Source organism: Mytilus californianus, unplaced genomic scaffold (assembly GCF_021869535.1).
Source record: "Mytilus californianus isolate M0D057914Y unplaced genomic scaffold, xbMytCali1.0.p SCAF_3, whole genome shotgun sequence".
Classification (NCBI taxonomy): Eukaryota; Metazoa; Mollusca; class Bivalvia; order Mytilida; family Mytilidae; genus Mytilus; species Mytilus californianus.
The window spans coordinates 9,526,668-9,551,548 of NW_026262679.1; the positions used below are offsets into that span (position 1 = coordinate 9,526,668).

General features: G+C 31.8%; 1 protein-coding gene across 1 annotated transcript in view; it reads left to right on the plus strand.

The window, feature by feature from the left end:
• LOC127733929 (uncharacterized) overlaps positions 1 to 24,881 on the plus strand; it is a 62,790-nt gene that overhangs the window by 15,365 nt on the left and 22,544 nt on the right. Inside the window, exons 5-20 of the mRNA XM_052243404.1 lie at positions 140 to 247; positions 1,312 to 1,408; positions 2,048 to 2,189; positions 5,198 to 5,273; positions 6,977 to 7,156; positions 7,885 to 7,990; positions 10,238 to 10,351; positions 10,896 to 11,002; positions 11,930 to 12,054; positions 12,410 to 12,555; positions 13,011 to 13,121; positions 13,825 to 13,916; positions 14,441 to 14,570; positions 14,929 to 15,089; positions 15,535 to 15,616; positions 19,480 to 19,725. Of these exons, the coding sequence (XP_052099364.1) occupies positions 140 to 247; positions 1,312 to 1,408; positions 2,048 to 2,189; positions 5,198 to 5,273; positions 6,977 to 7,156; positions 7,885 to 7,990; positions 10,238 to 10,351; positions 10,896 to 11,002; positions 11,930 to 12,054; positions 12,410 to 12,555; positions 13,011 to 13,121; positions 13,825 to 13,916; positions 14,441 to 14,570; positions 14,929 to 15,089; positions 15,535 to 15,616; positions 19,480 to 19,725 (2,023 nt within the window). The remainder of the gene's footprint in view (positions 1 to 139; positions 248 to 1,311; positions 1,409 to 2,047; positions 2,190 to 5,197; positions 5,274 to 6,976; positions 7,157 to 7,884; positions 7,991 to 10,237; positions 10,352 to 10,895; positions 11,003 to 11,929; positions 12,055 to 12,409; positions 12,556 to 13,010; positions 13,122 to 13,824; positions 13,917 to 14,440; positions 14,571 to 14,928; positions 15,090 to 15,534; positions 15,617 to 19,479; positions 19,726 to 24,881) is intronic.

A 24,881-nucleotide genomic window follows, 5' to 3' on the forward strand; every position in this document is an offset into this window, starting at 1 on the left:
TTTAAACATCATAAGCAATCTTTCCTTTACAATTTAAAAACCATGTGAAATATTTATCAGATCTTTGTTTAGAAGTTGTTTTCGGTAGACTGCGATATTTATCGGTATGACAGACACTTTAGCTTTATTACAATTACAGCCAAATAATCTGCATCCTGAAAAGAGCAAGGCATTTTTGTCCAAACAAGCTGAAATTCTTCGAATGACACACGAGCAAAAAGTGGAACGTGGATTGGAGGCAGAAGAGGTATGTTGAATGACTTAATTATAAATAAGGTCAGTTACTCGGAATGTTGTTCCATCTTTTTAAACCTGTGTCATGAGTTTTAATTAAAAAAATAGCTATTCAATTAGTAAGTTCTGGTGTTTATATTAGTAACTACTTGTACTCCTGTGTCTTGCCCTGATATTTTGTGGTAGTATTTATTACTATCGTTTTTCGCAGCATAATATGATCAGCAATGATCGTCTGGGTTGTGAACAGTCGAATTCGAGACAAGACCAACACTTTTATATAAAACAAAACATCTTCAGCAAGTCTTTCATAATATGAGGCATAAGATACCATAGGAACATTAAATAATAATAAGCCGAAGAAAAACTAACAATACCATGACCTAAAAGAAGAACGACGAAAAAGAAACAATAGTTTTTTTTTAAACAGATTTTAAAAGACGAAAGACTCAGCAACATAAATCAAACAAAAACATATTGAACATTTCACTCTGTAAATTTCATTTTTCTTTCATCAAGTGAATAGAGGTGCATCTTCATGTTTAGAACTATAAGGTCCAAATATCGTGTGTGTAAGTGTACACACAGTTGTTTAATTGTTAATCTTGTAAGAAAACATTGGTAACTGTTCAATTGCAATACGACAATTTCTATCAAAGACGTAGTGGCAATAATTGTGGAAAACAGGTATATCATTTACCAGTAAAAAGTGTCCACTGTTGTGACATACCTTCTAGGAAAAATGCTTCAGTAAACTGATAGTGTATTAACCTTTGATACCGACTTATGTTTTAGAAAATCTATCTCAAAGTAAACGGAGGACATCAGCCTTGATCTCTTTTTGTAAACTTATAAAATGTGAACGGAGGACATCAGCCTTGATCCCTTTTTGTAAAACTATAAAAAGTGAACGGAGGACATCAGCCTTGATCCCTTTTTGTAAACCTATAAAATGCATATAGAACATATTATTGAATGAATTACCAAACGATGGCTAGTTGAAATCGCAAATATACTATAATTCATTTACATGACTGTATAACAATATTTATATTTGCTTATTTCCTTATTGTTCAGTCAGGAGATGAACGTGGTATATCAAAGAAAAGCCTAACCACTTTGAATCAGTTGTGGCCAAAGAAAATAGTTCCATATAAAATAGAAGACACACTTGGTTTGTACTGATTATTATACTATTTAAAAAAAAGAATACTAGTATTACAAATAGGGAAAAGAAACACAGATGGATGAACATCAAACATGTACATTTTTGTATGCGTTGAAGAACCAAAGCTTTTTTTGCTGTTCTTGATCAGTTTAAAGAATGTAAAAATTTCAAAGTCATTTACAACTAATAATTGATTAATGTTTTCCAAGACTACAATGTAAAAACATGTTTTGCACACAGTGCATAACATATAATTAAAGGTCTTTTAACATATGTGTTATTGGTGATGCATAAAAAAAAACCTGTGACAATGACAATAATCATGCCATCAACAAACAGACAAAAACAAAGAAAATGAACGATGAAAACATAATAACGAGACATTCAACGTTCATAAGGACCTTTTGGCTAAAATGACCGTGTTTACATCCGAAAATTTGCGGACAAATCTTTTCATCTGGCATTTGTTAAGTCATTTTAGCTAAATTGTCCAAATTAACATTAACATATGAAGCAACAATTAATGACTGTTCAGTATTATGTAAATTTTCAAACACTCATTGAAATTATTTTGTGTATGATTAACGTGCATTTTAGGTGTTAATGACATAACGTCTCCAATATCATGAATAGCATTTTTTTTAGAAATGCCTGAAGGCAAAAAACTCTTAAATAAAGGCATAGAAATCTTCAACAGACTAACCTGCGTGATGTGGTTGCCGCATGACCAAGCCCTTGAAGCATTTGTTGGCCATAAGACTTATGTTGCTGTAATGAGCGACAATGAGTAAGTTTACACGTTTTAACACACCCCTTTACTGCCAGAACTTGAAAGTATATAATTTAGTGTTCAATATTATTTTTTATTACTTGCCTTCTTCAAAAAGTCATATCTGGAAGCTAAAGTTTTTGCATATAGTGCAAAGTGACTTATATTTAGACAGGAATTATGCTTGTTAATTGATGATTCCGATGGTAAAATGAAAACAGTTTTATATTGTTAGGCATAACGAATTAAGCACTCCATTTTTGTTTATTGGTCCATATACGCTGTTCGGTGTTTGTTTATTGGTCCATACACGCAGTTCGGTGTTTGTTTATTGGTCCATACAAGCAGTTCGGTGTTTGTTTATTGGTCCATACACACAGTTCGGTGTTTGTTTATTGGTCCATACACACAGTTCGGTGTTTGTTTTATTGGTCCAAACACACAGTTCGGTGTATGTTAATTGTTCCATATACGCAGTTTGGTGTTTGTTTATTGGTCCATATACGCAGTTCGGTGTTTGTTTATTGGTCCATATACGCAGTTTGGTGTTTGTTTATTGGTCCATATACGTAGTTCGGTGTTTGTTTATTGGTCCATACACGCAGTTCGGTGTTTGTTTATTGGTCCATACACACAGATCGGTATTTGTTTTATTGGTCCATACACACAGTTCGGTGTTTGTTTATTGGTCCATACACACAGTTCGGTGTTTGTTTATTGGTCCAAACACACAGTTTGGTGTTTGTTTTATTAGTCCATACAAGTAGTTCGGTGTTTGTTTATTGGTCCATACACACAGTTCGGTGTTTGTTTATTGGTCCATACAAGTAGTTCGGTGTTTGTTTATTGGTCCATACACACAGTTTGGTGTTTGTTTATTGGTCCAAACACACAGTTCGGTGTTTGTTTTATTGGTCCATACACACAGTTCGGTGTTTGTTTATTGGTCCATATACGCAGTTCGGTGTTTGTTTATTGGTCCATACACACAGTTCGGTGTTTGTTTATTGGTCCATACACACAGTTCGGTGTTTGTTTTATTGGTCCATACACACAGTTCGGTGTTTGTTTATTGGTCCATATACGCAGTTCGGTGTTAATTTATTGGTCCCTACACGCAGTTCGGTGTTTGTTTATTGGTCCATACACGCAGTTCGGTGTTTGTTTATTGGTCCATACACGCAGTTCGGTGTTTGTTTATTGGTCCATACACGCAGTTCGGTGTTTGTTTATTTGTCCATACACGCAGTTCGGTGTTTGTTTATTGGTCCATACACGCAGTGTTTGTTTTATTGGTATTTTGGTGCGTTGTACGTTGACACAGCATGCATTGAATTACAAATGTGTTAGTTAAGATAATCCGCCTTTTTTTTATAGTTAACGACCATTAATAATCGGTGCCGGGTTTTATTTCTCCGTGGAATTAGACATGTTTCATGCAGAACCGAACGTGTACTTCTGAGACACTTATAATTATGAAAAAAGGGAAATCCTGGACAGTCATGGATATTTTATGTTTCTTTGAAATTTTAATCAAAGATGACGGACTGGATATTCGTTCACACTACTGGACACCTAAAATACAGAAATGTTTCCTTACAGACAAAATTTTATTGTTAGTCTTCTAAATACTCCTGGAAATTCTTTCGAAACTATCAACATCTTTATTGTCATCATGAGTCAGATGGGAATACAAAAAAAAATCCAAAGATATGTTAGGGTACATAATAATACTATAATCTAAGTCGTCTCGTGCAATCGTCGTTAAACTTTACATTTTGCTATGAAGATAATGTCCTTTCACTAAATAATGTACAGTTTGGTAAATATGTTCATCGCATCTATCACACTGAACTTTAAATTACGGATAATTTGAAACAGTTTAGTTTACTTGATATCTTGAATTACATTGAGGGTCTGTTAAGAAACCAAACTTTACAACAAATGTACGATAACCATTGTGAACTTATCATTTCTCTGTAGCTGCAACAAAGCCTGCATATTGAGTATGTATTTCCCAGCTGATACGATATTTCAGCTCTTGCGTTCCTTGATACAGGACTTCTATTTATAAAAAAAAAAGCTATTGAAACCGAGGGTTCCTAATTGTAAAGCTGAAAACAAAAGGTTTGAGACGCCATCATATTTATTGAATATCTGCGTCACATAATGCCGTCTTCGTTACCTCGATTGTTACACCATCGACTTATCGACGATTTTGTTTAATTTTTCCTGACCATGACCAGTAGTTTGTCTAATGGATACAGGAACGGTTTACATTCTCGACCGGAGCACTTGAGTTTGCCCTCGGATTTGGTGGCTTTATTTTTGCTAAAACTGTAGTTTTATGTAATGTGTTTTATTGACTTTTGTTTTGTCTTTTAGTCGATCGTTTTTCTTTTCGGCAAAAGGAGTGTCTGTTTTTCTTCAATTATGGTTTTTATTTGACCCCGTGCTATCCTCTCTCTCGTTTCAATCAAACGCAATTAAACACCTGACAAATTCATCATATCCATCAAACACTGTCCGATCCCACGTTTCCCTGTACATTGCAGAGTTTGGAACCAGCTTACAGTCAAACATTTCTAATAAGATACGAATGACATTCAACTGTTTTCATTGAACAAAATTGTTTTATCGTTTCAAAGTTGATCAAACTTTATTTGATCTAATTTAATTGATGAAACTTTCTAGCATTTCAGTATTCATTTAGTCGCTTATTTAGGTCATTGCAGATATGCAATACAAAATTTAAAAAAAACAGTTATTCATTAAGAGCCCCATCTATAATAATAACATGCCGTGATTCTCTTCAACGTGAACATATAAACAAAAGTAATCGCAAAGCTTTCAATATAACGAAAGGGATTCGCTATTCGAATTCATTATATAGAATATTTAAACCGAATATCAAACTGCACCAAAAGTTAATAAGCCTTGATCCACAGATTTTCAGAAAATGAAAATATCATCTCAAAACAATAAGAAATATATATATACATTGTTTACTTAATTCTATTTCGTAGATGGTGCTGGGCATCCGATTTAGGTAGAACTGGAAAAGAAAAACAGCAACTTAGTATGTCTGGGGATTGTTTAGAGGTAAATAGTGCCGTGAACGAATCTGCTGAAGTTCAAGATTCAGTATTCAATATTTTATTATAGTCTTACCACATACACACATACAATAAGATTCAGAGAATAACACATAAAACAGTTAAAATATTTGCAATATATGCATCAATCTTGAAAAGATTTATGAAAGACTTTTAAGACACAATATATACATAGTGTTGAAGGCCGTACTTTGACCTATAATTGTTTACTTTTTACACATTGTGACTTGGATGGAGAATTGTCTCATTGGCACTCATACCACATCTTCTTATTTATATATAAAATGTTTTACACATTTACATTTGAAATTTACAATGTCCATCTATACTGCATAAATGTAAAACATTGTGTTTCTTATAAAACTAGTGAAATAAAATACTGTTTCTTCTCAACAAAATGTTGTCACGGGTTTTGGCAACTACAGTAGCAACATTCTCAATATTAAATAAAAAAAAAATTTCACAATCTGATAGTATGTTAAGACGTTCAATATACTATACTATTGACCAGATTGAAGATGATTGATGCAGTATGTTTGACTGTCCAATTAATAAAAAGTGAAATAACTAAAATACCGAACTCCAAGGAAAATTCAAAACGGAAAGTCCCTTATCAAATGGCAAAATCAAAAGCTCAAACACATCAAACGAATGGAAAACAACTGTCATATTCCTGACTTGGTACAGGCCATTCCTTGTGTAGAAAATGGTGGATTAAACCTGGTTTTATAGCTAGCTAAACCTCTCACTTGAATGCATGATGACAAAACAGTGAAAACAAATGATTCACCTATTAACCTATTACATGATTAAATAATACCTTTTTTTTTTTAAATCTAAATCGATTAGATATTGTTTAATATTATTAATTCGTATTTTTTAATTAATTTGATTCGTTCAGAGATAGTCACATGTCATGTTAAACTATTATATTTTTGAAGGTAGAGAGAAAACGGCGGATAGCAAAAAGCATATTGCACAGCAAAAAGCTGAAATAATTGCACGGTTATTTTTAGAATATCTAAAAATCAATATACTTTGTGACGTCATGTAATGAATTTCATGATATTGTTAAAGTTTTATAAAAAAATATCTATGATCGATTATTTGAAGAAAAAAAATCTTCATATACATAAGATGTAAAACAAAAAAAAAGTAAATTAAATAACAACTTATATGTTGTTATTGTCTAGGAGACAATATGATATCTATAAAATTCCAACAAAATCAAAAAATCAAATCAGGATTTTGATACAAATATGGTCGGAAATTAATAATATAACAATTATAGCCTATTGATGAGGTCAATACAGGATATATCGACCCAAAGAAGTATATCGACCTCGGACTTCATCCTCAGTCAATATACTTCTTTCAGGTCAATATATCCTTGTATCGACCTCATACAAAGGCTATAATTGTATAATATTTAACAATTACTTGAATTAAATGAAGTCGTATTGAAATGCCACTACATATACACTTTCTTGTTGGCCCAGTTCCCTAAACGCTCCATAAAATAGTAGAATTTCATTATAACTTGCTACAGTATGTCAAAATGAAGAATCCATATGCATGTCGAAAGCCCAAAGATTTCCTCAGAATGATGTTTAACAAATTAACAAAAACAATGAAACATTATGTTGTTCTACACTAAAAAAAAAGGTGTCTATTTTTTATATCGAATAGTTCTCAACCATACTTCATGAGATGTTTCATGTGATGGGGGCGGAACATGAGCAGTGTAGATCAGACAGAGATTATCATGTCAAAGTCAAGAATGGTGCAAATAAATATAACTATGGAAAGTGGCCTACACGAAATTCAAATCCATATGATTATGAATCCATCATGCATTATGCGGAGGGGGTAAGTAACACGAGCTCGAGGTTCGATAATATTGATGACAAGTCTTACTCTGCAACTGTCCTAATCACTAATAAATAATGTAGTAACCAATCAAATTTTTAAACTATACAGTCACTGTCCTTATAAAGCTTAGTTTGTGAAGTAGACAATGTATTTCCGTTTTTATCCATAACGTCGTGAGAAAGTTGCTGATAAAGAGAATAATATATTTTTTTGTCTGAAAATATGATTTTTATTTTCAAATTGCTTCCTCCAAAACTGGAAAAAAAAATCCTCGGTTGATCCTTGCTTTCAGTATGTACCAAGAAAGCTTGTACATCTCTGTTTTATGTTTGGAGACACAATATAGCCATTCTATTCATATTCAAAATAAATGTATTCCAAATAATATTTCAGTGCACCCAAGTTTAAAAGCAAGACTTTTTGCGGTGTTCGTGTTATTCAGTGTTTAGTTTCTATGTAATATTTTGTTGACTTTTTGTTATTTTGGTGTGTTTTCTGCCTTGATTGTGTCAGTCTCTCTTTGACCTATGAGTTATGATCTTGCCTTTTGGTATCTTTTTTCCATACAGAAAATGGATGGTATGAAATTTTTATACATTAAATTAAAAGTAACTTATCAATAATTGGATACAAATAGCCTTCTATTATACCATTCTTACCATTATGAACTTATCTATTCTTAGTACAAAGATTTGTTTTCATCAGTACATTTTAATGCTTTTTAGGATCCGTTGACTGTTTTAAATGAGGAACTTGCATTTCTGACACACAGTAGCGACAAACTATCATTCTACGATATTGCTGATATCACAGATACGTATAAATGTGCAGGTATTTAAAATTTCTTGTAGTATTCATAGAAGAACAGGAAAAATAGGAAAAATCTAAAAATTGTAAATATTACATTTATTATTCTTCGTTATTACTTGCTTTTTGCCATGAGTGCATTTTCGGAAGTTTAGTCATTTTTTAAATTGTTACTTTTCTAAACTTTTTAAAAAGTTGATGAACAGGCGAGTGCCGAAATAAAAAGGGAAGTTTATTTTTAAACGGAGTTTTTTTCTCTTTTTGTTTTGATAATTTTATGGTGATAATTTAAGGCGTAACTTCAGAATATATTAACGAATTGAAAATAGTGGTATGCAGCAATTTTTATTATCAAGAGCACGCGTAAATACATGTTTTAAAACTTGTTGTATAACAAAATCTATGTATAATATCTTACAATTTTAGCGCTCAGTAAGAAAGTAAGAAAGTGAAAACAATATTAAAAGACAAGAGCTCTCGGTCATAAAACTTTACTCAGTACTCGGATACGATATTTGTGATCGAAACACCAAATGCAGTATTTTGATTGGTTGAATTCTGAGTCTGAGTACGATTATCGTTCTCGAAATGGTTATGGGCGCATGGCAAGATTTTCTTTAATTTATAACCAATTATTAATTTGTAAATTCAGAAATAATTGCAAGGTTTTTATTAATGCGAATATTGCGACTGGGTGGGTATCGCAATAATAAGAAATCGCATTCTATTATCTGATACATAAAATACACGCAATAATTTCTGAATTTACATGCACAGCTCTGATACACTGTCCTGGTTTGGCTTTATTTTTTTTATATATTTTTATTTTATCAACTCTTCAACATTTCTATAAGTTTTGGACTTTCAATTATTTTATACCTCAAGCATCACTGAAGAGACATTAATTGTCGAAATGCACATATGATGAAAAAAAATTGGTCCTGCTAATGTTATTAACATTTCAATGGAAGAGGTTTCAAAAATTAGAAATAAAACTACGATTGTAAATAGTAAACATAATTATTGTAGAACCGAAAAATCAAATACAATTGTTCTGGTTTAAATCTAATAAAAGTATGAAAAATGAACAATTATATAACCCACATGTTTGAAGAAATTAATAAAACAGATATATAACGAAACAAGTATTGATCAAACGAGATTCGGGATCATTCAACAGACGTTTCATAGTTCGCTGTGTCGTCTTTAAATCCAGTTTCAAATCATCAACAGATAATACAAAGATTAGAATTGTTGAGAACTGAGACAGAAATCTATATGTTCCAATTGCAAACACAAAGACAAATAATGTCAAAAATTACCAAAAACAACATCAATATATGACAATTTATGTAGCCATAGATTAAGCGCTGCAAAAAGCACCGCAAAATGAAAAAAAAAGACATTGCAAATTTTAAAGAAAATGATAAAAAAGAGATGAGAGAGTGAAAATAATAATAAAAGAACTGTGGCTCTTTTCACAAAAATATCTTAAGAGTAAAAATACTCGTAAGTCATACACATTTCAGTATAACTTACGATCAATTTTAATCGTGAGATTTTTTGTTAAAAGAGTCGCAGAAGCTTAATGAATTTGAGATTGATTGAGAGATTGATGAGAGGCGATTAAAGGGTGTATCTAAATATTATCAATGGTGGGGTTAAAGGGGAAACAACTTGCATAAGTTTTTCGGAATTTTCTCTTCAATTTTTGCAGAAATCTTAGTGGGAAATACAAACAATAAAGTGGTTTAAATAAAATAATTAATAAAATATTAAGTTTAAATAAAAAACAATCTATCTTATTTTGAAAATAAGTGTATACAAGTATTGTCTTCCATCGCTGATTACTATGAATTGAAATACTTTTACTTAGGTTAATGAATATTGGAATTATTTGTCACTTATTTGCATTTTCGTTTTATTAAGACCCTCGCAAAGATCTGTTACACATATATGCATATATAACTTCGGTTAAACTACTAGTTTAGATAACTGTTTGAACGATTGAAATGATCTTTTTAACCCTTTTCACGAGATAGGCATGCTACTCTCAATGCAACCAATGATAAAAGAAAACCTATTCCGATTGTGATATTGTGTTGCTGATTCGTCTTTGGTTATTCAGAAGTAAGGCGCAGGAATATATACAAATGGGAACAGGAAGTTGTTGATTCGAACTAACAAAAAAACTGTTGTTAACATTTTTCAAGGCGAGCTTTGAAGATTGAATATTTAAAATGTATGTTATTGTAATGTGTATGATTTCAGAGGATTGTGTTGATCCTCCAGAATGCATCAATGGTGGATTTGTTTACTCTGAATGTGAATGTTACTGTCCCTATGGATTGACTGGTCGATATTGTGAGCAGGTTACAAGTGATGGTAAGGTGTACACACTTTGTTAGTAGGATTTCAAAACGCATTTACAAATCACCAGCTTTGAAATGTTTATTTATGAGCTTCCTTGATGAAGACAAACCCAGAAAAGCGCTTCGGAAGCACGAAATTTACTAACTACTATTTTCATTTTTTGATAACACCAGAGACATATATGTCTCTGATAACACCATTTCATATATTTCTGAAATTAAGAGAGAAAGGCATATGTTTTAAATGTCAAACTTTACAGATAGAACAATATATGTATACTAAGATAAATTTATTTATCCATATTCACTATTTTGATATCTTGAATCGCTGCAGTATATTTGCACGCGTGTAACTTTATATAAAGTAAAACGTATTCCCACAACGTATTTACATTTTTTTTCATGAATCTCAATAGGTGACAAAATCTCTTATTTCATGACTTTAAATTTTACGATCAAATTCTGATCAATGTATTGTACGTTAATTATCAATACACCTGTATTTGCTTTTCATTTTACATTTTGTAAGTACTTCTTATATTTTCTGTTTTTATCAGATTGTGGTGGAATAATCGATCTTACTCCAGGGAATGATTACATTATAACAAGTCCAAATTTTCCAAATAATTATGACGTTGGTAAGGAATGTGTTTGGCTGTTAAGGGTATGTATATACTTTATTTGTTCTGCTTAATTCTATCCCCCTCCTTTTTTGTGTTTAGCATTCTTATGTAAATCAAATCTATGCTAATAAATAAAATCACTGAATCAGCTTTTTCCATTGTTTTTTATTTCTAAAAGCTAGTCGCAGCTCTCATGTGACAGGGATATAGAATAAAACAAACAACACACATGTAAGAATGTCTGTTGGTGTATTCGCGACCAATTGCATGAAGGGTTTTGTGGTAGATTAAAACCAAAATACTCTCTAAGCTTATGCATTACCTCAGAAATAGCATGGTGCTATCTACTCTCTTTGAATAGTTACTTGATCATTTGCACTCCAGATGGCCTTGTTATATTATTCTATCATATTCATGGAAGGTCAAACTTATGTGATCATGTGACATTATTACAAAAGAAATCATTTTTTGGACGATTTAGAGAGATCATAGATAAACCAGTTATAATTTTGATATACACTATATTTTATATATGTATTCGAATGTTTTATGCTATACAAGTGGTTAGACTTTATAAAATATTCAATCTTGAATCTAGAATTATTACAGATGTAAAAGTCATCCTTGCTTTCAAAGATCAGCACGTGCACTGTTTAGTGTCACTATGGCCACAAAAGCAAATCAAGATCGTTTGGATGGATGCTTATATTTAATCTGCGAACATAACTTATATGATCTTAAAGAAACAATTAGCATTACTTGATGATTTTTTCCAGAATGTCTATTTATTTGTTTCCTTGCAACGGTTCACAGCTACAACATTATATTAAAATAATGATTTCGAAACCGTTCATTTTATTTTAGATTTTAACATACTGGAAGCTTGTACGAATTTTTAAAGGCTTGAGGGAAGTTTTTTTGTTTACATTTATGACTCATTATAAAGATTTACTATTCACTTGTTTTAGGCTCCAGAAGATTATCGTGTAAGCATTGATGTAGATTTCTTTCATTTGCCGTATAATGATGATCTAAAAAGATGCTACCATTGGTTGGAAGTGCGATATAATTTAGTCGGTCAAACTGGAATCAGGTAAGCTAAACACATAAAACCGAAAAAAATGAACCGTGTTTTGGAAGTCTTTCGTTCCCCTTTTCAGCCAAAACTTTGTAATCACCTCACTTGCATTCCGGTACAGGGCCATCAAATGACGGTAAAAATGTTATTTGATTTTTTTTTTATTTTGGAATTAAACTGTTAGCTTTCAATAATATTGTTGAATTGAAATGCATATTGTTCCCTTTCTGGCTGTCAGATGTACCATTATCCCACAATATTTGTAGATGACGTGAGAATAATGAATAAGGCACTTGAAAACGTTGATAATGATGACTTCGATTGTTTCATCTGTTTAACCGCACACATGTTATCATTATTTCTTCCTCAGAAAATGCGGCGATTCAACCGGTGATACTTGGGTAACAACACCTTATGGAGAGAAGAACTTGATGCTTCTAATATTTGATAGTGTGGTTGGTAAAGAACACTCGCCAGAAAAGGGATTTTCTTTAAGGACAAGAACAGTAAAGGACGGTGAGTATGTGAAACAGGGGTAAACTTGGGACGCAGTTCTACGTTTTGAATTTCATTCACCAAAACAGATATTTTAATGTCCTGTCTAAAATAGTAGGTGTATTATTGATTCCGATCTGTGTGTCAGTCTATTTGTTAGTCTGTTTGTCGGTCCCGTATCAAGCTATTTTTTTAGATAACGGTAATTTACCATGAGATTGTGTTATATCAAAATGAAATGTGGTACCCATGTAACTATGTACCATGAGCACAGGGTTTTTATATTTTCCAAGAAGCCCGATCTTGTGGCTACTTTATCTACACGACAAATGCATTGTTGGTCCAGCAGACAAATAAGTGTTACGTATGGTAAACAATATTTTTTGTACTAATAAATCAACAATTTGATGTGATCACTTTCGTGAAAATACAAATAAATGGGCTAGTCATATAAAAGACTACTTTTTCATTTAAAGGATGTTTAGCAGATCCATGTATTTATGGTACGTGTCGGGACTGTGATGATGGTTCATTCAAATGTAAATGTTTTCCTGGATTCGAAGGTCAACATTGTGAATTCGTTGATGGTATGTTTTTCTAATAAACAAAATATACATAAGGCATTCTTGAGTTATTTTTTGACATTTATCAAACACGTTAAATATCATTTAAACGCAACTGAATTGATAATAGTTTTAGATAAATACAAGATTGTGAATCTACTGTGTTTTGATTATTATTTTAAGAAAAAAATTAAAATAAACACATAAGCGGGAATTGACAAATATTTAAGTTCTATGTATATTTTTTTTCTCTTTTTTTCTGCTCTCAAGTCTCACACCAATGAGTATATTTTATGGTAATTTATTCTGTAAATTCCTTTATTGTTTTTCAATTATTAGTTTATGGATAAAACAAAATTGGTGAATTAATGTTGATTTATACATTCTAAAGCTTTCCAACATTTAAAATTATGAAAGGGAATAGTTGTATGCATTCAAAAAGGCACATGCAAGCGTCCAATTGAAATGTCAGAAATATTCGACCAGTGAACACTTATACGGAAAATCAATAGAAACAATGCAAATAAAAATCCTGCCAATTGTTTTTTAACCTCGAGTACCATGCCATTTTCTGAAGTTCATGTGTTCAAATCTTTAAGTGTTACCATGTTCTACAATTATAAAAAAACTCGCATCACTAAACTACAATGTGATAGTATTTAAACAATTGAAATCTGAAAGGTTTGATATACATTCTGATTCTCATGTTTTATGTTTTAAATAACAGATTCCACACCATTAGAATGTACATTTGAAAAAAATTACAAATGTTTTATGAAGAATGTAAATGATGATGACTTTGACTGGAGCGAAAAGATGGTAAGTGTGTGTGTAAAAATTTCCCATGTGTCGGCTCTTAATAAGGACATTACCATGTACCATGGTTATCTAAGTCAAAAAAATTTAACACGGTTTATTAGAAAGACATTTACACGTAGAAAATATTCAATCAAGTGCAAATATGGTGAAGATATTTTAATACTTTGGATCAAATAACATATAATTTCACGAAATTCAAAGCATAATCAAAGATGTACTTAAAAGGTGAGCAGAGGTAAACGAACAGGCAAAAAAAAAGAATATTGGGACCAGAGTATTTAATCTGTAGTTAAATTTGGTACGCCGATAGAGGATCTATATTTTATTTACAATGCGACACTCGTCTTATTCGATAATAATCAGTAGTGAATGAATTAGCAGAGAGAAATTTCGACCAACTTATCTGATACTGATAACATGTTGATACCAAATACGAACAAAAACGATAAGGAACTGCATTACTCTTCAAACTCATAAATCAATAAAAAGATAGAAATAGCATTCTATTTTTTTATCGTCAACAGGGCCCAACTGTCACCAAACTAACCGGTCCAGACAAGGCAATTAGTGGCGACTTGTATTTGTATGCCGAGTCTTCAAGCCCAAGGAAGCCAGGAGACAATGCTATATTTGAATCAGATGTTACATTTCCAGGTTAGATCTAAATCACATGGGTTTTTATTAATCTTTTATATAGTTGTTTGTAGTAAACGTCCAGAGGCATAATTTATGACACCTTATATGTATAAGTTTACTTGTCCTCCTTTTTACACTACTATTTGGGATTTATTTTTGTTCCGAATTGACAGTTTTTCGTATCATTTTGAATGTTGAATATGAATGTTTTGAAATTCTAACATCTTAATACAACCTGAACCTGAAAATGATTTTAAACGTCAGAATGTTGTGTTCGAATTTATTCCAGTTAACTTATCAACTTTTGTTTTACTGTTCCAAAATTAGTTTTATATTTTGTTTGATTTTTGTTTGTATATTTATATCTTTTTCACAGCTGAAGATCGTTGCTTGGAATTTTATTTCAACATGTTTGGTTCTGGTATGGGGACATTAACTGTGAAGTCATCGGAGGAAGTATTGTGGACGAAGACTGGAAACCAAGGATTCAGTTGGCATAAGACTAGAATACATGTACCCAGTACAGATAATCTGAAGGTTATATATATTCAAATTTGTGCTTACGAAAAATAAAATACGCCAAATGTATACAATGACGTGCTTTCTTATAAATAATAGACAATCATATAGCTTGTTCAAAGTATGATTTTCTTCAAGACTCATTTAGAAACGTTTGTAAATTGACCTGTTTTAAATCGAGGTTGAATAAAAAAGAAAATTGTAACTACATGTATTATTAGAAATGTTTGAAATGCCTTTCTTCTAATGGTTTATTCCGCAACTCACATCACTTAAGGCTATCATACTTATATCTTTGGTTGGGATTTTTTTCGGCCAAATTTAAGAGAAAGTATTATCTGGAAGGTTTTTTTTAATCTATAGTGCTTTGTAATGGTAACACTACTAAGCTGTTGTTCATATATGTAATCAAGGTAGCAATAATTACATAATAATAAATAATAAAATACTTTACTCTATCTAGCTAAGGATTGAGGCAATCCGTGGTAGTGACTGGGAAAGTGACATTGCTATTGATGATATCAAGCTTGCACCAGGAACTTGCGGTAAGATAACAATATTAATATATGTATGATGACTGTGAAAGGTATCATTTTAGGCTTTGCATAACAAAATACCAAGTTTTGTTTTCTTTTATCGTAATTTTTTATCAAGAAAAACATACCCAGTTGTGTTTCATTGCAGTAATAAAACGTAAATCAAGACCTGTGTATATTGCCAAATTTAATTTTATTATTTCCAGCTTTATGAAATTTTTAAAGTGTATTGATTGAATGAGACCTACTGTACAGTTTTAACACATACATCATCGTTTCTTTTCAGAATAAAAATTAGATCATCGTATGTATTATCAGATGAAATACTGCATTATTCATTTTAATCGGTAAACCTCGATTTGATGGATGCAAAGATTTTAATTATGTTTTTTTTTAAATAAAAAGACTTGATTGAAGGATTTCATTTTCCTATCATAAGGTAAAACAATATACATTTGGAGAATGTTGGCCGTTAAAGAGTATCTGGTTCACAGGTAACGACGGATATGTTCCAAATGTCATAACGACAATCCCGTCGTCTTTTCGTCAAATATGAACAACGAATTAGGTTTATCCCTGAATTTGTACTTGCATGAGCAACACGACGGGTGCCATATGTAAAGCAGTATCTTGTTACCCTTCTGGAGCATCTGAGATCCCCCAGTTTTTTGTGGTGGGTTTCGTGTTGCTCAGTCTTCTGTTTGTTTGCCATGGCGTTGTTTGTTTATCTTCGACTTATGAATTTGATTATCCCTTTGGTATCTTCCGTCTCTCTTGGACGCACATAATAAATAAATCTCTCAGACCTTTTAATAAACTCGAATACATGTTTAAATATATGGACGTTTTGTTCATACGAGAAGTTCGGATTACCAGATGTTAGTAACTTAACATTCAATATAAGTTCATCAGGGAGCCATCTTAGATTGTTCATCAGAATTTCTCTCTGAGCTGTATATAAAGATCAGTTGAAAAGGAAATGGTGTACAGTCTCAATGCTACATCCACAAAGACAAGATGGGTCAGCAATTATATTGACTCTGAACAAGTCATAATTCAAGAATGATGAGTAGCATCTTAATTGTGTTGGAATTATATTCAGTTTCCTGGATCCATATAAATAGCGCTTAGGTACATCTTTATTTATAGTATTTAGCCTTTTTAGTTTGATTTTAAATTTTGAGATAGAGTCTGATTTTCGAAGGGACAAATCGGTATGAGTCCATAGTCTTATAGTTAATGGTATAAACGATTCTTTAGTAAGGGATAATCTACAAAAAGGAACAATGATATCATTGCCATTTCTCAAGGGATATACAGTTGAGCTCTGTACACTGGATGGAACAAGATTGCATAGATAATCCGAAGCTTGTTTATATTGAATGTTATAAAACATTTGTAATTTTCGTCTTTTCCTCCTGTCAGCTAAAGTTTCCCACGCAACTTCCTCATACAGACTTTCAGTTTTTGTAAATATAGGCAAACCAGTAACTATTCTAGCAGCTTCTAGCTGTAGACTTTCAAGTTTATTAGCATATCCTATCCCACAATCTTCCAAACCTCAGTTGTTATTCAAAAAATGGTCTTATAAATACTAAATAGAGTTTTAGATCTGGTGCGTCATTATTTGAAAAAAATCATTATTTCTGTTTTGTCTGGATTAAGACATAAGCCACTTTCTTGACCATTTGTTCAGCTCCTCGAGGTCACGATCAATAACAGTTTTTATATGTCCTCCGTCGTTCCCCGAGTAATTAAACGAAGTGTCATTCGCATAGAGTCTGGTTAGAGATGTGAGTTTCTCTGCAATGTCATTTATATATATTATAAATTATAAGGGACCAAGTACTGAGCCTTCATGTACTCCAGCTGAAAGACTGCAAAAATGAGGATTATGATTTATTAATCACAACTTTTTGTTTCCTATCACAAAGAAAACTTTCAAACCAGTTAAGTAAGTTACCATGTATCCCGTCAGCTTTCATTTTACTGAGCCTTCATGTACTCCAGCTGAAAGACTGCAAAAATGAGGATTATGATTTATTAATCACAACTTTTTGTTTCCTATCACAAAGAAAACTTTCAAACCAGTTAAGTAAGTTACCATGTATTCCGTAAGCTTTCATTTTATGTAAAACAATTGCAGAGAGTAAACGTTTTAATGGTACCAAACCTTCACCCTTATCTGAAACAATAGTGTAACATAATGGGTCATCACAACATAGAAAGACACACTATAAAATATCAATTGAAATGGCTTAACTCAATCAAAAGACATATTAACACAAGTGAACATACACTGAATAAATTTGATCTATGATACAATGTAAATACAAAATCAATAATCATGTTTAAAAGCAATTCGTTCCATGATTTTACCTATACAGCTTATTAAAGAGATTGGCCTTTAGTTTGAAAGTAATGACGAATCACCTTTTTTTAAAAATAGCAATAACATTTGCAATCTTCCAGCTAGAAGGATACTTGCATTGTTGAATAGATTTATTTAATATTATTTGTAAAGGAACCGCCACTTTCTTAGGGCAAATTTTCAACATACTGTGACTAATCAAATCTGGTCCCGATGCCTTATTCGGATCAATAGTTTTAAATAATATCAATTTTTTCATTTTGATTTATGTATATATCTTGAATATAAGTATTAGTTTTACTTTAAACTCTGTTTTTATTTGACTGTTGATTTATGACCTATCAAATGAAGGGTTGGTTTTGAAGTTCAAGAAGTCAAAGAGTAACCGACAATACTATGACAAAAAAGAAAAAAACGACGAAAAGATAAACAAGAGTCTACAAAACACTGCTTACAAAACTATTACAAATTAAGCAACGCGAATCCCACCAAAGAACCACCAAACACTAAATGGTTTTATCAGGTGATATGTTCTGATAATCAGATCCTTCATCACATGTTTCAAAAACGAAAACGACGAAAAGACAATCAACAGTCTACAAAACATTCATAGTAAAAAATTAGCAACAAGAACTTGCAAATAACCGGTCTGATATCAGGTTCTCTGGAAGGGTAAGCTGATTTTGTATCATATGTGGCACCAGTTGTGTTGATTATGATTAGTACAAATTGCATTACAAGTCTCGTATGGTGATGTCACAATCGAGGAAAAGAGGACAGGACTGTGACTAAGACAAAAGAAAAAACTCATCAAAGATTCCAGGCTTACAATTGGGTACACCAGATGCGAGGTTCGTTTACATTAACCTCATCAGTGGCGCTTCAATTAAAACACTTAGGAGGCGAAATCAAATACGAAGTTCCGAAAAAATTGTGCTGAATACGACTCATCTAATATATTGATTTGAGTAGAACATATTCGTGGTCATCTTTGACAGATACCTTATAACGGCAAATCAACGGATAGTGGCATCCGTAAAACTTTAAGAGGAATTACTTCCACTTAACGTGTTTAATACCCTTTCATTTGTTTTAGGATCAGTTACACCAAACGGCAAGCGACATTGTTTTTCAAGGACGAATTCTTCAAAATGTATTTTTTAAGAAAATGGAACGAAATTCGCTCTTCCCACGTTTCAACGGATTCAAATTTTCGTCCAAACTTGAGATAAACATCATTAATGCAGTTTCGTAGTGGCAAAAGTTTAACCAAACTAGTTTTAAAAAGATGTTTGCCAAATAGAAAAGCATAGATTGAAATTAAATATACAAAAAGTAAAAGTTTTTTTATTTGAGTTGCATGTTGCAATTATTAAGTATCTTAAAAAAGGACTTTGAAATAACTCCCTTGATTAATTAATGTTTAAATACCTCAACTCCTATATTTTTAAGGAACATGTTTTTACTGATAATTTCACAATGTATTTAATTACTATTTCAGCAACTCCTCCCAGGTCTGATTGTTTATCATCACCAAAGGGTACAGATTACAGAGGCAAGGTTAATGTCACAACTAACGGAAGAAATTGTCAGAGGTGGGATTCTGACTCACCGTGGTCACATGATTATCATGTGTATGATGAATACGAAAATTATTGTCGTAATGACCTACGTGATTCGGATGCACCTTGGTGTTATACCACTGATACTCAAGTGGAATGGGAGTTATGCGATATACCTCATTGTCGTAAGTTCTTTTTTTATTTGTGACATATATTTAAATATAGGGTGAATGCTGTGGTATTTATTTAATACGGGATGGGTCAGAATGGGTCAAAACTATCAGGTCTCTGTTAAAACGTCGCATTCATAAGTTAAAAAACTGTGTGAATGATAGACCAAAGTCCGTTTTCAGAGACAAAGAGGCCGTGAAATGTCTATCATCTCTTCATGACAAGTATGTTGTTGTTCCTGCGGACAAAGCTTCAAATAATATTGTCTTTGTATGTAAATCGTATTACTACGAATGTCTTGTAAAAGAATTAGGAATAAATGAGCACTCAGGTAATCCCACATACAAAGACATATCATTTGACAAGGATGAGATTTTAGCAAATCATAAGTCCTTCATGGCTTCAATGAACATTACATTGAACACCAAATCGGAGGACTTACCTTGTTTGTATTGGATACCGAAGCTTCACAAAATTCCGTACAAACAACGGTACATTGCCGGCTCATCTGTAGGTTCCACTAAAGAATTGTCCATTAGATTGACTAAAATTCTGTCCGCAGTGAAAGAGGGTCTTCAGAAATACTGTGAAACTGTTTACTCGCGTAGTGGTATAAACCATATGTGGATTCTTAAAAATTCTAAAGAAATTCTAGATAATTTTAAATCTCGGTCGTTTTCTGAAATTAGTTCTATCAAAACTTTTGATTTTTCAACCCTGTATACCACCATTCCCCATGTGAAATTAAAAAATTGCCTGAAAGAAATAATCCACAATGCCTTTCATCATAAAAATGGTAGCATACGCTATAAATTTATTACTTTGGGATATCATAAGGCATATTTTGTTAATAGTGAACAAAAGGGTAAAAAATGCTACTCAGAAGAACAAGTGATCAGTATGCTGGAGTTTCTTATCGACAACATATTTGTTGAATTTGGAGGTAGACTTTTCAACAAATTGTCGGCATTCCATGGGAACGAACTGTGCGCCTCTCCTTGCCGACCTCTTCTTATTTTCATATGAATCGGAGTTCCTTCAGACACTTGTCAAAAACAAGAAGATCAAAGAAGCCAGATTATTCAATTTAACTTTCAGATATATTGATGATGTTCTTTCCATTAACAATCCGAACTTTTCTGATTGGGTTCCATTAATATATCCACCAGAACTAGAAATTAAAGAAACAACAGACACGGCTTCCTCCGCCTCATTTTGAGACTTATATCTCGAATTTGACATACACAGTCATCTCAGTACCAGAATCTATGACAAATGAGACGATTTTAATTTTAAAATTATAAATTTCCCCCACCTTAGTAGCAATATACCAACTTCACCTGCATATGGGATATACATTTCCCAACTTATTCGATATTCAAGAGCTTGCAGCTCCTACTCAGACTTTGTAAAACGTCACTAGTGTCTGAGCAGAAAGTTAATGAACCAGGGGTATGTCAAAGAACGTCTCGTACTTTTTCTAAAAAAGTTCATCGGAAGGTACCAAGACCTTGTTGATAAATATTCCGTATCAACTTCACAAATAATACATGATGGTCTTGAAGTATAGATTCTGCGTACTGACGTTGTTTATCATCTTAACAACGTGTTATATTGTTCCTTCATTTGTTTTTGTTCTATTATTAATATGACTTTTACTGTTTGGTTTGTTTTCTGTGATATCCATTTGACGTGGCTCGGTACTTATACATCCCGTCAATGTGTTTGTATTATCTTTCATTTTTGCTGGTGTGTTTTGTATATGAGACTTTTTGTGTTTCTTTGGTTCTTATAACGTGACTCTGTACTTTAAAAGATCCCGTCATTATGTTATTGTTCTATTATATGTCATTATGTTATTGTTCTATTATATGTCATTATGTTATTGTTCTATTATATGTCATTATGTTATTGTTCTATTATAAATTTGAAAATACTTTGAACGACAAACGACACATTTATTTTACTCGCGTAGTGGTATTAACCATTAATGTGGATTCTTAAAAATTCTAAAGAACTTCTGGACAATTTTAAATCTCGGTCTATTTCTGATATTAATTCTAACATAACTTTTGAGTTTTTAACCCTGTATACCAACATTCCCCATGTGAAATTATAAAATTGTTTTTAATAAACATTGAACGACAAAATTTCTACTTGTGTGACGTTTACATTTTCTGACGTCAGACACGCGAAGCAATGAATGTGGTTTTTAATTTGATAGATGCTTTTGTGCGTTTTTGTAAATGATTGTTTGTTTTGATATTGTAACACAGTGATGACTGCTGTACCAATATTTTGACTATTTTATTTATTATGTTTGTTTTGTTCACGCATCGTTGTAAATATAACGGAATTTGATGAGACTGTCGTACAAGTGAGAGGTTTAGCGCTATAAAACCAGGTTCAATCCACCATTTTCTACATTTGAAAATGCCTGTACCAAGTCAGGAATATGACAGTTGTTGTCCATTCGTTTGATGTGTTTTGTCATTTGATTTTGCCATGTGATTAGGGACTTTCCGATTGAATTTTCCTCGGAGTTCAGTATTTTTGTGATTTTACTTTTTAATCATATATGTAAATGTATATTTCAATTTTTATAATTAGAATAGATAAATCATCGTGAATTTTGAAGTTTATTTATTTATGAAATTATTTTACGTTTCTATGTATAATATACACGAGTATTTGAAGAAGAAAAACAATAGTGAGTTGATGTGACAAATGATTATTATTTTCTTAGAAAATTATAAAATGCTTACCAAATCGGTTCTTTCATTTTACATAATGTTATTTATGGAAAACTAATTTTAATTAGTTATGTTAGTTATACCAGAGACATATAATACATGTATTACCAGAGACATATAATACATGTATTACCAGAGACATATAATACATGTATTACCAGAGACATATAATACGTGTATTACCAGAGACATACAATACGTGTATTACCAGAGACATATAATACGTGTATTACCAGAGACATATAATACGTGTATTACCAGAGACATACAATACGTGTATTACCAGAGACATACAATACGTGTATTACCAGAGACATATAATACATGTATTACCAGAGACATATAATACATGTATTACCAGAGACATATAATACGTGTATTACCAGAGACATATAATACATGTATTACCAGAGACATACAATACGTGTATTACCAGAGACATATAATACGTGTATTACCAGAGACATATGATATGTGTATTACCAGAGACATATAATACGTGTATTACCAGAGACATACAATACATGTATTACCAGAGACATACAATACATGTATTACCAGAGACATATAATACATGTATTACCAGAGACATATAATACATGTATTACCAGAGACATATAATACATGTATTATATGTTTCTGGTGATACGAATATATTAATTACAAAAATGAATACTCTCTTCATTTCATATTTTTCTACATCGGCATTTCCCAGTATTTGACAGATTGGTTATGTTACTTCCATTATTCCATAATGCCTTCTTTTTCCGGTATTTATTCGATGTTTTTTAAAAGCAGAGAAATTAATATTTGTAATCAAATTAACAAAATATTGAAAACGGCTGCAAAATTTACGAATTAACGTATTCACTTGATTTTTATACCGTTTTAACATGATGACCACTGCATTGAACTATGTAACATACATAAGTGGACCAGTAAACCCTTTGAGCGCCGAGACGTTGTTTTTTTACATTGTTACGTTGCCATACATATTTGAATGACGTTACTATAAACGATACGTAACCTAACGTCAACACATTACCTACAAGCACATGCACGTTATCCTCGTTAATCGATTAATTGGACATCTCATACATTCGGGGAAATCCAACATCCTCAGGACTAATCTTTTAATTTGAGTACACGTGGCGGACCTTGCGTATATTCAGTGATATTTTTTTTTAATTTTTGGGTTGGAAATCGAAGTTATTTTATTACATTTCTATTTCTTTTTCTAGAATACTATAAAAAAAACACGACAATATGGAAATAGATAAAGGTTTCATAATATGATAAATATTACAAACAATAAAGATATATTGAAGAAAATATAGCTCAATTACTGTATTTTGATATAAAGGATCATGCAGGATTTGATATCATCGAGGGATTCAAAAGACGAGCAGTGTTCTCATCTTCATATTTGGCGCGAGTCTTTTTTTTTTATAAAGTACCGTAGATGAAGAGTCCGACTTAACACTTTGTACTATACATCACCACAAAAATCGGGATACTAGTATATAGCATTTTAATGATTCATGATTTAACCATGAAAATCTTAACTGATTGATCAATAAATCGAATGACAACTGCGTTCAGCGGCAAATATTTCATGAATATTCACAACAATAACTTATCTTTTTTCTGATAATGTATAATCTGAAATAAGTTTACTTTTGCATTACAATTGTGTGACTTACCTATCATTGTTATTTGCCGTTTTGATTTTGAGGAATGTCACTTGTCTGACTAAACCAGTAGTAGTGAACTTTTAGCATCAATTTTGCTTCTTTTTATGTATAGCCTAAACTGATCTTCTATTTTTTTTTGTATTCAAGTCAATATTTTACATGTCAAAGGCATGCGAAGTTCCATTAATTTCGCTAAATCTATATTTTTGTATGCAACATTTAATGTCTTAATTTGATGTTTATCTGTGGTTCAAACTGTCTTGACCCTTTTATGGAGTAAGGTGATTTTTACAGATAATATCTAAGTGTTATGAACACAATTACAGGTACAGGTTAAAAGAAATCCTTTGCTGTGTTAAATACATGTCCGACTTAAATCAGTTTTATCATTAAATGAGGCCTGTCGATAAAATTGTTGTCTATTTCTTGTTGCGATCATTAACATCGAAAATCTGATATAAATCCCTTTTTTAATGGTGTGGTTTAGGCAGATGATGAGAAGAAACTATCTAATCTTAGAGACACACTCTTTTGGCAAGAGTTCATTTAGGAATTTCGGTAAAAATCGATATGGTCCAAAATTCTGTAACTATCTTTTTTTCATTGCTTTCTACTTTATGATGTATTATCTATTTTTTAAAACTAGTACATGGTTAGTTTGAAGTACGAAATAAAAGAGGTATTTTGGTATCAATAGTTTACCCCAATCATAATTACGGACGA